The following is an 18,936-nucleotide window of genomic DNA, read 5'->3' as shown; positions in this document are numbered from 1 at the left end:
AATTGTTTCAAAATACTAATTCCTGGTAATGAAAGTCGTATCAAGTTACCATCATAACAGATATTTGTCTCTTGAAATGTTCTTAGATTTCTTTAAACGCGGAAACAATGCATTTTATAGATTACTTTTTTTCACGATAAGAAGTTATAAAGACATTGCACAAAAAAAACCACCAAAAAAATCCAAATATATCTTTTGCGAAAATTTGTGAATATATCTATGAAATGTTGAATTTTGTTTTAGTAAAATCAAATGACATTCCAAAGGTCTAACAGAACAAAAACGAAAAACCACAGCTAAAAGCCGGCGACGTTTAGCGACAACAACGAAATGTTAGAATGACATGTTCGGAAGTTACCTGGTTCGCAAAGCGGAGGGTTAAAATATCCCTTCTTGCATTTGCAACTGGACTTAGGTCCAGTGAAGCGATCACAGTCCTTTTTATTTTTACACTGGCATTCCTTGGCGCAGGCCCACCCATACCTGTTGGCGGGGCAAGGAGTGGCTGAAATGTCAAACTCAGTCAATCAACACACCACGTCAAACTAGTCATGCGTTACATGCTGTGCCAAGGGGAGATAACTCTAAAGTGTCATACCCGTTTCCGGCATGGACCAAGTTCGCCTCCCTATAACCATTACTGTCATCCATTACTGGTGTATGAAACTAGGCATGCCCACATGAATGTCAAGTTTTAAGAAATAGGAACTATATAATACAGATGTTTGTATTCAACCAGTACACATCGTCACAGTATTCAGCAATATTTCAGCTTCATTTCATTACCCTGCATGATATGGCGGTTGAGCCATAGCTACGGGAACGATGTACCTCGGTATCAGTGTGACGTTGAATTCCAAGGTGGTTCCCCCTCCAAGATGTATCAACATCTAACACTCGTTGTAACCATCGAATCCACATATTTTACTTAATGGAACAACAGTAAGATCTGTCCGTACTGTTGTATTTTCGTTATTTCTAAACGAAAATCAATACATATTTACGTTAAAATAATTAACCAGTACTAATGCATACTGGTTAATGTACAACTTTAGAGCGAGTGAGTATGGTTTCACGCCGCTTTTAGCAATATTCCAGCAATATCACGGTGGGGCACACCAGAAATGGGCTTCACACATTGTACCCATGCCGGGAATCGAACCCGGGTTTTCGGTGTGACGATGTACAACTTGATTATTACAGGGACATTCTAACATCTGAATTTTCTAGCCCTCGGTTTTTTTCTGGCGAATCAGATTTGAAAATAGTTATGAAGTACAACCATAAATACTAATCAGTGAACGAATACCATTCTAGGTAAAGCGAATTGCTATTAGATAATACTCATGTATATTCAAGTGGTTCAGATAGCAGGATTGTCAGCATGTGCACTAAAGGGAGGGTATGCATCCACTAAGTGGTCTATATTCAGCAATCAAAACCTTTATCCGTCAATGGTATTTCTCTTTAACTTATTGGAAACTCACTCAAGTGTGTTCCTCATTAATGCAGTTTGTGTATGTGCATGTCCAATTCAAGTATCGCAGTCTAAGAAATCAATCAGCGAGTCCTTACACCTACAGCTGGAGATCGATCGTCTATAATCTCATTAATCAACTGTGCAAATCACGCAAGCGAGGTCAATAGACCCAAAGGAGCTAAGTCATATTTGGTGATTGATATTTTTGTGCGCCACTATAATCATGTATATATAGTCACTGAACCGTGGGTTCTTAATTAAAGATTATTTAGTAAGTGGTTCATGACAATTGATGTTATCTTCTATAAAATGTGTCGTACTTGACTGTTGCTATGTATAGCCGGACTGACGGCGCTCCCTGGAAGAGCAGTTCCATGTACACGTCGCGCGGTGACAACAGCTGAGTCAAGCATTTGTTTATACAATGTATTTTATAGGGCCCGCCCACTACGATATAACGCCACATGGATACCACATCCACATTATACTGACTGAGCCGACTAGTCCTTGATTTAACACATTAATTCTGAACGCCAGGCAGGGAAACATCAAGTACCGTCTTTTAACGTCTTTTTTGTTTAACCCTTCCAAGGGATCGAACCCCTGATCTTCACTTCTCCGAAGGAAGTTGAATACTATGCATATACCTCACTCGTTAACGTTTAGGCACACATAATTAGACATGGATTTTAGTGATGTTTCAGGAGAGGTACGTTTATTATGGTAGTTAGCTCACTGGGTATTATAGTTATATCACGGCGTGCCAGCATCCATAAAAGAGCAAAATGACGGAGGTCGTTGTTATATACCGCACAGGTATAATACTGACAGACGAAGATAACAATCAGGGCCAATCTGGAATTTGAACCGACGATCAGCGGATCCTAGCACGACTTAGGGACGCAATTCCACACCTCGATTTCCTGCTTCTTAGATGACCTGGTCATTTGTTTTTACAATTGGTAAACCTATCCTTCGTGAAAGTATGTCATATTACAGCGACAGACAAGAACTGAAAGTATGCCCCAATTATGCTCACTGGCGTTTCGTGAAGATCTGAGGTAGAAGAGGTCTTCAGCCTCCCTTGGTTGCCGTAAAAAGGCGACTGTGATTGTCGTAAGAGGCGACTAACGGGGCGTTAAACAAAAGACAAACAAAAATCAATGGCGTTTCAATCACAACACCCGTGCATGTGTGTGTCACCTGAATCTCTTTTGGCAAACGATCAGCGTCACTGTGGACAGTCCCACAAGACTGGATGTAACTTACACACATGTCCTGTTGGCGGCGTTAAACCGTACTAGCGCATTACTCCCGGGTACCCATGGTACGGAAGGGCAGACCAAAGCCTCCATAACACCTAGGGCTAAGTATTCCAGCGACCCATCTTGAGAACACTGAACTATTTTTAAAGCATTACGTAAGAATCATGTCGGACGCAACGTTTATTATCAAACGCATCGCGTGTTATCGGACGGGTGTGCGCGGTATAGATAAACGCAACCTTTTAAAAAGTATATTCACAGCATAAGGTTATCGGTGTCGGAGTAATTCTTTTAGAATAGCGATATGATTCATCACATGCACCTTAAAGTGTATTATCTGCTGCAGACATCTTTGACAGAAGGGATGAGGAAACGATCACTTCCAAAACGTTCCAGCAAAACATCCCCATAACGAGATATAGCATATAATTGATGCATTTATGACGTTAGAATCCAGAATATTTCATATGCTATGATTAACGAGATAAACAAGAGTTATATAGATATGGAAGCTGATATTCCCTAGTGTATATACCCAATTATGGAGTACGGAACGATATCGGGCCTGTCAGTGGATAATTCATCATACGTTGTGTGTCCAGGGTTAGATGTCGATATGGATGATAACAATAGCCAACAATTCCTTTGTTGTTTGACTCTAGCAAGAAGAAGGCAGAAAATAAATAAATGATAAATGAAATAAAGAAATTTTGAATAAGCAAGAGATAAATCATAGAATTGAGAGAGAGAGAGACAAACAAAAGAGAAAAGGAGCGACACAGACATACAATGAGAAAGAGAGACGAGAGAGATTTCGCGAGTGAGAGACGAGGGACAAAACAGAGAAAAGAAGAAAATCAAATGAAATCAAAAAGAAATCATAAACGCATAAAACACAAACCGAGATAAATATCCAAATATTTGTCATAATGCATAGCCATGTGCAAAATTCCAGTGTTGCATACAAACAGAGGGCATAGAACTATCAGCCAACAATAGTGCCACACGACCATCGAGGAAAGTGACTAAATATCCCTGTATCAACTACAGAACACCCAAGGGGCAACACAAATAACATGACTGATAGGCGATTGTACCATAACGGCCCCTTTAATATCATGGAACAACTGTGATAGGTCTATATACTCATTATTGGCTCGTAGAACCAGCTCTCCTCAAGAAGGGTCTACGCTATTGACCAACTCTCAAAGATAGATTAAAGCATAAATGTTTATAGAAGGCAATCACGATCTCTTAAACCGCCTTGGTTCGACTATTGTCACACAAGCAGTAATTTCCTACAGGTGGCATTAGTGTCCATCGCTTAATAGCGTGTACATCTGACCAGAGAGAAGGCTCGTGATGGGAGAGAACATGGCTTAATCAGAAATGTGCTTTCTTTACCATCTGAGAGACTGCGACTCGCGGAAACATCCTGTAAGGAAGGTCCCTTGAAGGATGCATTACTGGTGTCACTCTTGCGTAGACTAAACTGATTGACTAGTCTTTATCAACGTTCACAAGGTCTCGACAGCTCAATTATTGCCGAACGGGTCTAGAAGGATTCAATTTCTGTAAATTCCAATCCTGAAAAAGGTTGCTTTTGTGAAAGGACAATTTTACTTTTGGTATCAGGGCTGAGTAAATAGAATTATTCTTGTTCAGTAAATCTAAACAGTGACACAATACAGTGGAAGCTGCTGGAAGCTTGGCGGTGTGGAATTGGTGTTCGCGAGAGGTCTGTTCTGGTCTGGTTGGGGACAACGTACTGAACATCGATTATGTTGTATGGCTGATTTTATTTCATAAATACCTTGATAGCCTTGACTAAATCATCACCCCGATTATACTTGCATTAAAAACAATAATTTTGATAATTACAGGTCAACTATACGTTCGAAAATCGAAGAAAATTAGATTTGTAGCGAAGGAAAAATTTTACAGGAGCCTGGCATTTGCAGAAATTAACACAGTATTTCCCGAAACGAGATTTATGTATGGCAGGATTCTGTCCAGCGCTAGTTATATTCAATCAAAGACGATCATTTTCAATCACAATGAACAGCCTTGAGAATTATCCTAATTATGACTCAATAGAAGTGGAGAGAACGCAGGAATAATCACATTACAAAGAGTGATTTGTATCTTTACGAGCTTACGTCGGGGGTGAGTTAGAATGAAGTAGCCGATTCTCACACGTTCTGATCGGTAATATTATGCTACAGCAAGAGGTGGCTCCAATCTGAAGGACTATCTCATAATTTAGTCTTATCTGTGGCACCGTGTCAGGGCGCCTTATAATCAACCTGTGTTTTATTGCACGGCCTAATATAACGGGCGTCTCTCCCTGCCTGCATCGGTCCAGTTATCAACAATTCTTGTTGCCCTCTGAAAATATTTAGATTTAATTTTGTACATGATGTTCAAATCAAGACGAGTGGTACAAGTGGTAGAGCTATTTGTTCTTTGATTTAAATCTCTCCTATCATTTCTGTGAAACACGCTACAAATTGCGATTTTTTGTTTGAAATTTTCTCGAGTCTTCTGTAATCTTCTATGATTTAGAGTCAAGCTGTTGTCCTTTTTCATCATGGACCCACGAATATCCCGTAAAGAAGACACTTTTTGGACAAATTTTTCTGACATTTAAGTCAAACTAAATCAATCGATTTTCAATGTCTCTCTGTGGGCTTAAATTAACTGTTCCAAGGCTCTGGTGTTTTTCGTAATCCTGTTAAGGTTTTGGTAAATACTTTACAGATGTTGAGGATGGACGCACACATTGAATCAAAACTTGTTGTATTAGAATGAGATGTGTGCATGAAAAATTAAACTGGCATAAGTGGTCTTAAGGTTTGCAGGAAGCGACTTAATTACAATACTCAAGTTTAATTTTGTTTTAGAACACACGCCACGCGATATAAATACACATACTCATTCTTTAATGTGTTAATAAGGCCTCATATTGCAATATTTTCCTTGAAACTACACACGAACATCTTTCAAGAATCAGAAATGTACGTTCGAAACTCTCTGCAATTGAAAATACTTTTCTATATTATTATATTTATGAAATATAATCATTTAAGACATTGACATAAAATAAATATATAATATTTATTTAAACGTTTATTTAATTTGAGAACCACTGAACTTTGCTTTTGCTGTAAATCAATCTCTGGTTATAGGTGGCATGAATAGGTTTTAGCGCTGACTCTAGTTTCACTGATCCCTATGCAAGAAGACGCAAGCAGTGCGTTTGGTTCACTTACGTGTTTGACAGTCGTAACCAGTCCAACCAGCAGCGCAGCCGCTCTTACACATTCCCAGGATGCTATCACAGTTCTCCGAGTACTCCTTACAGTGGCATTCCTTCCCACAGTTGATGCCAAATCGGGCTGGGGGGCAATCTGAAGGAGAGAAAGCAAATTGATATTACGCTGCAGTGAGTTGGATAATAACCATTATGAGTTGAGTCGTTTCGAGGCCGGTTACGGAGAGCCAGAGGTCGATAGTGTGAACACCCATCAGCGTTTTAAATAGGTGTTACACTGAGGTGCTGCCTGGGGTTGTTGTCGAACGCTGATATGATAGTATGGGCGCTGATAAACGACAAACGTTCCACGGTAGGGTGTCACACATGGACGACCAGGGGGTTGGGGAATGTTGTCTTACACCGCAGTTGTGATGGATTAAGAAAAAGTGGCGGAAAGTGCGAGCAACTATCAACGTTTCGCAGGTGAAATGTGGCTTAACGTCGCGTCCAAGAATATTTCACTTATAAAGCAACGTGCACGACGTTGTGTGTGTGTGTGTGTGTGTGTGTGTGTGTGTGTGTGTGTGTGTGTGTGTGTGTGTGTGTGTGTCTGTTTGTACTAGTCCGGACTGATGCCCATTTTATAGTGCTAGCCCACTGAGATACCCTGCCACAGTTTAACATGAATACCCCACTCAAGACGCAGTATACTGACTCCGAACCGACCATTCCTTGTTTTATCCCCTAAATGCCGAACACCAGACAGGGTAACAACAAGTACCATTTTTTAACGTCTTTTTGTAAGACGCGGCCGGGGATCGACGCTCTACAGGCGGCCTCACAGGTGTTGAATCGATAAACGTTTCACGGTAGGACTCTGTTGGGAGTGGCAAATGTCTTTCATGCCGTAGTCAGCAATGGTCCAACAATGACAACAAATAGTCGAGCCCCGGTAAACCAATGGTTGATAGAATGAGCACCTTTCTACTCCCTTGGGCTACGATGACACACAATCAGTCAGTTCGACCATCACATCACTTGGCTCTAACTGCAAGTACCACCTATGATCAGCTGTCGGGAGTGACTTTCATTTTACGGTTATATTACATGCTTGTTGTTTTGTTAACGCTGCACTCAGCAACAGTCCAGTTATACGACGGCGAGTCTGAACCAGACATTCCAGTGATCGATATTGTGAACATCGACCCACACCCTCGGGGTACGATGACACGCAATCTACCAAGACACCAAGCCTGACCACCCGATCAATTCAGTCGCATCTTACGACCAGTAGAGGTTGCAGAGGATACAGCATCACCACGGGTGGTTCCACATCTGTGTCTGGACCAGACAGAGAAGTGTTAATTGCCTCGCCAACGATCCGCCGGGCTTCGATGACAGTAACCATTAGTCTCCCTGCAGTAACCAACATTGCCACATTCTACAAAGTGACCCCACCGCTTAGACCATTGTAAGTCTCATACTTAAAACACAACTTACTATCATCGTAACGCTAAAATCGCTTTGTGGACCGGTACCTAGAACCACGCTCTACATAGCGAACTTACGGCTGCGACTGTTAAATGCATGGCTGTGTTAAAGTCTGGTTGGAATCTGATGACATCTGTACGTCATTTTGCGAGGGTAACGAGACACATCACGGCATGAATTGTGTCAGCACACAGTATTTACTGTTATGTACTAAATATCAACTCAATCCGTTTTCAATATGTTTTGTGTGAGATATTTATGTGAGTGGGATCGGGAAACAGTGTTTTGTTTGTTGATTCGTTTTTTACGCCACACTCAGCAATATTCCAGAAATATGACGGCAGTCTGTAAATAATGGAATCTGGATCAGACAACCCAGTGATTGACAGCATAAGCATCGATCCACGCATTTGTGATACGATGATATCCATCAACCAAGTCAGCGAGCCTGACCACCCGATCCCGTTAGTCGCCTCTTACGACAATCATAGTCGGCTTTTACGGCAAGCATGGGTTGCTGAAGACCTCTTCTACCCAGGGAAACAGTGCCTCATACAGTCAATGCAACGTTTATCAAAGAACCATATCGTATCGATTGGGCTATTGCGAATACCGAATTGTCATTATCGAAGATCTGGATTTCTACGGTCGATAAAAACCGACGAAAAATCCCGAATATCACTTTCCCTCAAGTATATCGCACACAACTGTGCGTCCCTTGGGCGTGTCAGATCCCTGTTCGAATTCCTGTTCACCCTGATTATGTTTCTAGGTTTGTCAGTACCACACTCGCGCTCGTGAGTATCCCAAAAGTTGTAAGACCATTCCTGCATCGATTCAGGCTTTGCTCTTCATCATCAAGCTGATGCGCCATGATATAGCTGAAATACTGATGCGCCATGATATAGCTGAAATACTGATGCGCCATGATATAGCTGAAATACTGATGCGCCATGATATAGCTGAAATACTGTTCAAAGAGGCGCACAATAAAACTCAATACAGACCCTGAAAGCAAAATGGTAAAAACTCCAAAGCAAGTCCACAATACTTTGGCAAATCTCGATGTCTTTAGTTTCAGAACTGCATTGTCACACTGTTCTTTCAAAAACATAAAATACATGATCAATGTCCCGAAACCATTCTTAGACTTCTACAAAAGACGTTCTTATGACTTGCTGGTTTGATAAAACAGGGTTTTGAAATACGGGGATCTTTTTCCTGTTGGTTTCCAAGCAAAATAACCACGAGGACTCCTGCAGTGGGCTTCACGAATTGTACCCACATTTGGAATCGAACCTAGGTCTTAAACCACAAGGCTACCAAGCACCTGCATCATCACACTAGCAAGAAGTTCGAACTCGCTCACCCTGTTACCATACAACAAAGATTGTTTGATGTTACCCTTATGGCTGAGGCTGCTTAGGACTTTTCGCTGGGCGAGTATAGCGTATGAATACTTGCAAGGCAGTGGTGTTTTTAATTAACTTGTTAACATTGCAGAAGGTTGCTGGAACTTACTGCAGTTGTTGATGCTGCAGTACTGCCACCTAGCCCGGGGCTCTGTCGTGTAACACCAGGGCTGGGAGGAGTCGGCTGTGGTCCGGCAGAAGTTGTTGGGGAACACCCTGTCGGGGAAATCCCGTTGTGTGTAGCTGTGTTTCTGGGGAACTTGTTGGTCCCATCTCTGGCATGTGTAAAGTTTGGTGGTCATAGCCTTGGTCCCCATATAGTTTCTCTTCTGGCCATTATAGTAGCAGCTGTTGGCTGAAAAAATACATGAAGTCATGTAAATCGCAATTTTGCAACACTGCCATTTTGGAATCAGTTTGGGATCAAAGAATTTTGATGAAATCGTAATGTAATAGTATTTGGTATGTGACAATTAATGGCACTGACCCACAAATGGTATTTTTTAAATTTATTGTTATATTTAAAATTCTACTTTTTCTTATTTTGTTTTATTTTCTGACTTTTCAATTACAGTAAAGTACGGTTATAACGAACTCAAAGGGACTACTAATTTTAGTTCGTTATAACCGTAGTTGGTTATAAGTATATATACAGCATAACTACAGCAAATAGTTGGGACCAAAAAAGTAAGTTCGTTATATCCGTAAGTTCGTTATAATCGTGTTCGTTATAACCGTAGTTTACTGTATTTTTGGAAGTGAGGGGGAATTACAGTGATGTGAATGGTGCGAGCTCCTGGTGGAGCAGAACATACATTTACCTTACACATACACTTTTAACACCACTGGAAATAGGTAAACGAAGACAACACGAGCATATTCATATTTTAACTGCAAAACGTTAATCGTTCATACTATAACAATACAATTTGACCACTGGTATCAAATTGCACGTCTTACGCCCAGTGCCATCGAAACCTGGTGTCATCATCGAGTTTCAGTGGTTCATTCTTATAAGTTTCATCACTATTTCGCCTTTTACGTCCAGTGGGGTCTGTATCTGCGGGTAATGCGAGACCAATCATCTTCTGTCGTTGACGTTTTAGATTTATCATACATTACACCAAGTGAACTCAGTATTATTTTAAAACTCAATACAAGATATATAATTTCAAAATTACACTTTTAGAACGTTTCCTAACTCGCAACTGTCACATCGATCCCACCAGTAACACTTGAACCTGTTTCTTCTCCCGTTCCGTTTTAATACAATTCCTACATTCCCTTGTGAGCCCAAAATAAAAACGCCAGTCAGTGTTATCTAATTCTTATCACTCTTTTCACCTTTCCCACTTTAAGAAATTCCACCAAGATATTTCAATACATACCGTCAAGTAATGTGTTTTGACAAGTTCACGGCGGGTGATGAGAACCTTTTCCATAGAGTAGCACGTATGACTTCACATTATCTGTTCAAGTCTGACGTTTGAATGCTACCTAATCTGGGAAGTCTAAACGAAGTTAAATCAAAAATGGAACTCGCTTTAGACGTATTTGACAGTAAAGAGTACATTTTATGCCACCATTCGAAACTTGGGAATCAATAACTTTGGCGATGTGTACTTTGTTCCAATTATCTTGTCATCTTGGGGAATAATACACACAACAAAGGCAACAATTCACTTGCATCTTAATAATTACAAATTTGCATCTACTATCATAGTTAAAAAACCCATTTAATGTTTGTATGTTGTTTTACGTATCACACAGCAATATTCCAGCTATATGACGTCGATCTGTAAATAATCTGAGTCTGGAAAAGACAATCCAGTGATTGACATCATGAGCATCGATCTACGCCTTTGGGATACGATGGCATGCATCAACCAAGTCAGCGAGCCTGACCACCCGATCCCGTTAGACGCCTCTTACGACGAGTATACTCGCTTCTTTTGGCAAGCATGGGTTGCTGAAGACCTAGTCCGGATCTTCACGGGTCTCATTTAATGTAAATCCAAGGGTTCAAGGTTTCAATTTAAAAAAGAAACGAATGACAACTGCAGGATCGTCTCAAATATTGAATGTAGCGGGGCAGTTCAAAACATTTGATCTGTTTTAACGGTTTGAAATCCTGTGTCGAGCTGTACCATTGGAAATCCAAGATAATCCGTCACAGTTCGACACCTGGTATCAAGCTACACTACGAAATCAATTATCAGACTGAACAGTTCGAAATCCTGCATCTTGTGACATAGTTCGAAATACTGTTTCCAACTACACAGTTCGAAATGCTGCCTCTATTCGTATGTATTGGCCAAGTTCTTAATCCTAGAAATCCTATATTTAGCTGCATAGATTGAAATCCTGCGACCCAGTACGAAATCAAGTAAAACAATTCGAACTCCTGCAGCTAACGACCCAGTACGAAATCCCGAAGTTAACGACGCAGTTCGAAATGTGATCCATTCACACAGTTCACCACTATTTTGCCTTTAACGCCAAATGGAATCTGGTTTGACAGATACTCAAGACTTAATGTTCTCCTGCGATGACGTTATAGATTTACTGTAGCCTGTTAGTTTGAAGATGCGTATAACCGGGTATACACATGGACACTGTAATCATAGACCAAAGTTTGGTCAAGTGTGGACAATATTCATATATCTGAAATATTTCGTATCATCTATAACAACCGAAGTTGAGAACCTTAAGTAATACTGAAACTATGTTACATCATTAACTGTTACAAAAAGATTCTTCCTTTCTGGGCGTTCTAAAAGAAAAAAACATTAATACGAAATATCTGAAAGTTTCAGCTTCATTCATGAAATAGAAAAATTCCCTTTCCGCCAAAGTTGTTATACGACCAGGATGTGATGGAGAAACCAGAAGCTTCTAATCATTATTACCATGATTACCTGTTACAGAAACGTGATCTTTCAAGGTCTTGTTCAAAGAGAAACATTAATTTACTCAACTTTGAATCATTTTTCAATATTTACACGAATTCTTTCTTCACCTTCAAAAAACTTGGTCAGGAAGATCTTTAAAAAACGGTTCAATCCATCAAACGGTTCTTGAGCAAAAGGTGAAAATGTTGTTCATGTCGACCATGATGCATTGAACACACACGAATCTTCTTATAATCATTACCACTCGTAGAAAGTTGCAACTTTCTGTGGTTTCGGAGAAAAGAAGTTGAAACATTTTTCAAATTTTAACTATTTTCAAATTTTAATTTTCTTTAAATATTGATGTCCCCAAAAGAACGCGAGCCATGTATGGCCAGGAACATGAAAAAATGACATTCCGCTCAATCCATTATGAAACGTTTCGACAACTTGGAAAGTTCACAGACGCGTGTCGCCTCGACATAAAACTCCTATTGCAATTCTAGACAGTAAGGTAAAACACACATAGGTCAGATTTATCTTTCTGGAAATATTCGATACAATACATCACATATTCCACAGACAATGGCCGTTAAGATTCCTTGTTTTAGAGCAATCTCGCGGAAGACCATAATTACTTGCTTATTGCAATCATAAAACCTACCTATCACCGAAACAAGGATTTATACGATGTCTTTAAGATTCATCCCCAAATATTGACGGGCTCAGACAGGGATTTCGATCCGACGCAAGGGATTTGTCTACTCCTGGTGCCGGACAAGACGATTGCTCGAGCCACGCACATGAAACACAAGTTAACAATGTGCTTCAATTCTCTGCACAACATGTAACCTCCCACCGTGTTCTACCTAAGGGAAAGATCCCTTTCCACGTTTCTCTGGACTAAACACCAATGTGTTACAAACAATTTATTTGTCTTGAGTAATGTTGAAAGAAACGCGTCTGGGTTTGGGAGCCTGGTTACCACTAGAATGTTAAATCCGACGATTCTCCCGAGAGCCTCTTGCGTAACTTAGCCAATATCTGCCAAGAACAGTCATTCATCTAGCGCGTTGAGATGAGGACATATGACTTTGGGCTCTGCATGGGAACTTGATGAGGAGTGTTTTCCCTTGCGAGGGTCTAAGGGCAATTTGGCGTTTCTGGGGTAGTTTTTGAAAGGCGTTCCTCGTTGAAACTAATTTCCCAGGATTTGAAAGTTTGACATTGGCTTATTGAATTAAAGTTGTATTTGTATGGCCATGCTGGAATAATCTGTTGCATTTAAGTCCCTACTCTAGCTAGACTGAATTAATCAAATTACTCTTATAATGTACGCAAGAAGAATAGCTGTCGGAAGGGTGTCGGCTGACTTGAAAATACTGCCAGCTTGCATTTGGGACTTGTATGACGAGAGGATTGGGCTGACTCTAGCTAAGTTGAAATATTCACAATCGGGTTTATAGTTTTGTTAAAGGGAGTATGCTCAGACCAACAGACAGTTCAAGCAAGTTTGATTCAACGCCTTCAACGCCAGTGTCTCGATTATCCGCCGTCAACTAGTCAATCTAACAGTTAATGCACTCTGAACAAGATTGGCAATTTCCGATGAAAAGCGGGTACGGAAAGTTGCGAGGTTGGCCGATTGCAGATTCTGATTGCACTTATGACTACGAGACAACGTGATGGTTTACACACGGGCAACAATTACGTCTAGACCTACACTTGAAGTGGGCACACACCTTGGAACAAAGTCCCCTTTAAGACTAACTTTATTGGGCATTGGTGGCCCAGTCGTCTAAGGCGCCGCGATTCGCTGTGCAGAGTTGCGTCCCTTGGGCACGCCAGAAACCTATGATTGTGGGTTCGAATCACGGTTCGCCCCGATTATGTTTCTAGGTTTGTCAGCACCATACCCGTGATCGTGGGTTTCACCGAAGTGGAAAACGTCTGAGACCTGTATCACTTCGGGCTTTCCTCCCACATTAAGCTGACACGCCGTGATATAACTGGAATACAGTTGAAAGCGGCGTTAGACCATCTCACTCACTCACTTACTCACTCACTCACTCACTCACTCACTCACTGGTGTCATCACTAATTTTCAGTGAGCCATTCATATAATCTGCGACGCTATTTGCCTTTTACGTCCAAAGGAATCTGTTTCGTCGATTAATCAAGATTGGTTATTCTCTGGCGTTGACGTTTGATATATTTAATGGCATGAACTAATTTCTTGAAAACTTGATGTAATTATACTCGATGAATTAGGTTTTAGTGAACGCTATGATAGTTATGATAGTGAAGATGTTATGATAGTTTAATGGATGTGTCTGATGCCTGTCACTAGTGATACCATCTATCATAACTCGTGGGTTGCAAGAAGAATCAAAATCCTGTGATAATTCACACCGTGCATACCCATATTACGTGCTCACCACATACAGTGAAGTGATCACCGCTAAAACAAGTCAATGGTGCAATAACGTGTATTGTGATTTGTTTTATCCAAGATGGCGGATATTTCTGAGCGAAAACGTATATAACGAACAATGTACATAACGAACTGATTTCTCCGGCCCTTTGCAGTTCGTTATACCCATGTTCTTACTGTAGTTTCATCTACTGTGAATCCGCGACCAAACTTTTTTCTTTTCACAAGAAAACAACAAAGTTGTACGCCATCCCAAGTATTGCAAAGATAGACAGAAACTTGTCGATACCTCGTAAATTCTTGAACAGATCTGTAGGGGGTCACGCGAGATCTCGCGAGATCCACCAGATGCATAGTGATGGCAAATTACCCCAACCCTCTGTAATCCGAGATTAACGATGACCTTTCGTCTTTCGGACAAATCCAGCAAACTTTTATAAAATTTGATTTTGTGTCCAAATCGAGACACACTGAATTTCCTATATCTGTTGTGTCAGGCTCCTTCCCAGACATAAAATAACGTTTGGCCTTTAACCAGTCCTGCAGGTTAGGAAGGGGAATTGGTGAGTAAATAAACTCAAATCAACTTACTGAGCTGACATCCGGGCCCCCAGAAGCCTTCCCGGCATCCTCCTACGCAGTTGCCATGGACCTTGTCACAGACCTCGCTCCTCCTGCACCGACACCGGAAGCGACACTTGTAGCCAAAGAAGCCATCTTGACACCGGCTGTGGAGATCCTGAAGGCCGTCTGAAAACGGAAAGAGGGACATGTTAAAATGATAAATCAGTATGTGTTTACATTTTAGGGCACATATTTCACCGACGGATGAAAGTTTGTGTATTTTGCAAATTGGTTTATCATATTTTCAATTGAAAGATTTTATGTACCGCGTGAACCATACTTGTCCAATGGCTCAGGATGGTCTGATATTGCAAATATTCATTTCTCTACAGCAAATATTTTGTTTTGTTAGACAAATCCACGCATTCCGGGGGTTATACTGCTGATACTTTCGGGGCGCATTTAAAACCTTGGGGTTTTGCGTCTTAATTCAATGTTGACACTTGTCGAGTTGTGAGACAAGCTACCCCTGGCCATCAGAGTCAAATACATCGTCACATCTTAGAATAGTGTTGCCACATAATGTATCCCGAAATACAGCTACACGGGAATAGGCTGAACTTACGTCAACCTTAACCAGAAGTATACATGTAAGTATCTGTATCAATAATCTGTATTAATAATATGTATCAATCATCCCTTCATCACAAAGCACCACCACATTCGTGGTCTAATGGTAGGGCGTCTGCCTGGAGAGCGGAAGGACGTGTTTTGATCTCCGCCACGTCACGATAAAAGACGTTAAAATATGGTACTTGTTGTTACCCTGCCTGGCGCTCGGCATTAAGGGGCTAAAACCAGGACTGGTCGACTCGGAGTCAGCATATAACTGCTTCATGGTACCTCAGTGGGCTAACACTATAAAACTGTCATACGATCGGACTAGTACAAGTGCACGCACGCACGCGCACACACCCACACACCCCCCACACGTCCCCAATACATCCGTGCCTCTAGGTTTCAGTGCAGCAGCAGACCCTTTACAACGTACGCCAACTCCCCTCCCACTTGAAGCTGTCATTCCGTTAAATAACCGAAATACTATTGAAAGCGGCTTTAATCCCAAATAACTAAATCCCATTTATGTGAAGGAGCTTCGTTAAATACAGAAACATAAAAAACATTTAATGAAATTCAATTTTATGACATCCTTCTTCTTAAGTCGGTAGGAAGTCAGCACTTTATCTGTTTAACCATAAATATCTATTATTGAAAAAAGAAAAAACCTTGGCCATTTCGAGAAATAAAAGTGAGAAATAGTGCCGTTTATTTCACTATCCCTGCAAATCATTCGATATGAATCAGAACAGTTTGGGGTTTTCAATTCGCCATGACTCTTGGATAATCATCTATTCTGAATAGCACATAATAAAAATACAGTGAAAGTGTCGTTGATAGCGAAGTTCGTTGTCGATCACGAAGCTTAGTAGAAAATGATTGCATCGGAGTACCATGTAACCGTCGATATGGAAACGCCTTAGTCATACATTCGCACGTCTTGAGGAAAGAATGAGAAATTTTACAACTGAGAGTGCATTTAGTGAAAGTTTGCACTTCACTACCTCATTTCATTCACTTCTTATTCTTCAGTTTGGGATTTGGAAGCACGAACGCCTAACAGCACAACGCATACTCAGCTTCGTTTCCACTGTAAAAAGGGCCTATATCTCAGGCGGTCGATGAGGAAATCTGACAACGCAAACTAGCACTGCTAAGCAAACGTGACGGTAATAACCGAACATGGCCGCGATTACGCAAAACGTAAATCACCAAATCGTTCATCTCCATCCGATATTTTATTGAAATAGACGACATAAGGAATTAAGAATTCAACAGCTTAATACCCGACCTCTCGGGTTTATTTTCTTCTGAATATGAAACCGACCATTTATTCTTTCCAAGTCAGCTTATTGCATAGGTCTCTATTCAGCGTAAGTCCATTAACCGCCAGTTGGAGAGTGGTGGGGTATTTAAGGCAACTGGATAAACGACATCGGTCGTAAAATGTCCAAACATTGATTCCGTTTGATTTACAATTCCATCAATTTCATGTATTGTATTTCAAGTAATTGAGTCGAGACTCATATGCCCTGATGTTTAACTTAAGCACCGAACCCTTGGGTTTAGAGCCTGCTATTAAAGAACCAGCGTCAAACTCTTTGACCAATCATTCCAGCGAGACCACGGGAGCGGAAAATCCATGTTACCACAACCGTTGTGAATTGTAGATCAAGCCATGAAATGAATTTGTATCTCAAACAGAAAACATAAGCTTCGTTGACACACGTTAATCAATATCGCCATGGAATAAACTTGGAATTCATCGAACGATTCACACAAGGGAACCCGTTTTATTTCTCTGCAAAAAAAGACTGCTGTTATTTCGAATGGACCATTGCCAGGAACCCGAGCTATGCAAATAAGTGCGTGACGGGGTTGCAGGAGCGAGGCTTGTACAGAATATCTGCCAACCTTTCCATGCAACAATTAACATGCGTGTTTGCATGAATCATTTAGTTCGTAAACCAACATGACTGGTCGCATTTCACAATGGCAATCCACGACCAAATTGCTATTTGTGATATATAGTGTACGGCAATTTATATGGCACTGTCGGATGTAAGGACTAAGTATGGACGTAGATTATAACCATAATTACGTCACTGCGTTGCAAAAACACAGTGGCTTGACTCATTGAGTGAATTCATTTGTGTTAATTTCTCTGGCATAATGCGCGTGTGCCCCATCCCTTATTTAGCTGAACAAAATGTTGTAAATATTTCATATGAATGGTGATTTAAATAATCGTATTTCTAATGTATTGTTTCACTATCATGCTATATATTTTGACAAAATGTCATGTCCGGACGAGCTACACTTGTTGACAAATTGCCATGTCCGGACGAGCTACACTTGTTGACAAATTGGCATGTCCGGACGAGCTACACTTGTTGACAAATTGACATGTCTGGACGAGCTACACTTGTTAACAAATGGACATGTCCGAACGGGCTTCACTTGTTGACAAATTGACATGTCCGGACGAGCTACACTTGTTGACAAACTGACATGTCCGGACGAGCTACACTTGTTGACAAACTGACATGTCCGGACGAGCTACACTTGTTGACAAACAGACATGTCCGGACGGGCTTCACTTGTTGACAAATTGACATGTCCGGACGAGCTACACTTGTTGACAAACTGACATGTCCGGACGAGCTACACTTGTTGACAAACTGACATGTCCGGACGAGCTACAGTTGTTGACAAACAGACATGTCCGGACGGGCTTCACTTGTTGACAAACTGACATGTCCGGACGAGCTACACTTGTTGACAAATTGACATGTCCGGACGAGCTACACTTGTTGACAAATTGCCATGTCCGGACAAGCTGACATGTCGCGGCCATACGAGCTACAATTGACAAATTGACACTTTCAGGCTAGCTACACTTATTGAGAAAACGATTCGTCCAGGCGAGCTACACTTGATGTAATCAATCAACCAGGTTGATCTATTCCTGCCTACTTGACAGCTCGCGTGCTGGCCATCTTATGACTTGGGAGTTTTACGACGTTCTTTCATGCCACTATGGAGAGGAATGAAAACAGAAAATCGGTGTGAAAAGATGTCTCAGCTGAGATTGTTTCCTGAAATCAACTTTTACCGTGGTTTTATGATCATCCTGCTTCATGCCAGTTCACCTAGCCACGCATTTACTCTACCAGCCGTCAGCTAACGCCATATACACCGCTGCGAGGGGCACCAAGGGCAAACTCAGCAAACGCTGATAGACATTAAACCCGATTCCTTAAAATGCATTAAAAGTTAAAGTTACCTCAAGTAAAGTTTATGTTGTAAGACATCGATACTATGTCAGGTGATCATTTATCTGCTTAACTTTATGTAGGCGAGGAATAGGTCCATTAAGGGAATTGGTAGTAGAAACTCTCACTGAACAATTGTAAATTGCAGTTGGGTCAGCGTGGGAATTCAGCGTGGGCGAAATATGTCCTCAGCCTGTCTTGAGTAACGACTAACACGTGTCTTGAGGGGAGGACGTGTCCTCAGCATCAA

At 41.1% G+C, this 18,936-nt stretch overlaps 1 protein-coding gene across 7 annotated transcripts in view; it reads right to left on the bottom strand.

The window, feature by feature from the left end:
• Positions 1-18,936, bottom strand: part of LOC139479924 (receptor-type tyrosine-protein phosphatase mu-like) — a 195,115-nt gene that overhangs the window by 86,537 nt on the left and 89,642 nt on the right. For 5 of the 7 annotated variants that reach the window (XM_071262850.1, XM_071262853.1, XM_071262852.1 and 2 more), the window contains 4 exons: positions 14,821-14,979; positions 9,014-9,259; positions 6,018-6,155; positions 359-505 (listed from right to left, as the gene is read on the bottom strand). In XM_071262850.1, coding sequence (XP_071118951.1) covers positions 359-505; positions 6,018-6,155; positions 9,014-9,259; positions 14,821-14,979 — 690 coding nt within the window. Of the gene's footprint in view, positions 1-358; positions 506-598; positions 629-6,017; positions 6,156-9,013; positions 9,260-14,820; positions 14,980-18,936 lie in introns of all 7 variants that reach the window. The other 2 variants (XM_071262856.1, XM_071262857.1) reach the window with 2 other exon arrangements.

Source organism: Haliotis cracherodii, unplaced genomic scaffold (assembly GCF_022045235.1).
Source record: "Haliotis cracherodii isolate W230 unplaced genomic scaffold, xgHalCrac1.p SCAF_4, whole genome shotgun sequence".
Lineage (NCBI taxonomy): Eukaryota > Metazoa > Mollusca > Gastropoda > Lepetellida > Haliotidae > Haliotis > Haliotis cracherodii.
The sequence above is the reverse complement of the archived record's forward strand: the minus strand, read 5'-3'. Positions and strand labels throughout refer to the sequence as shown.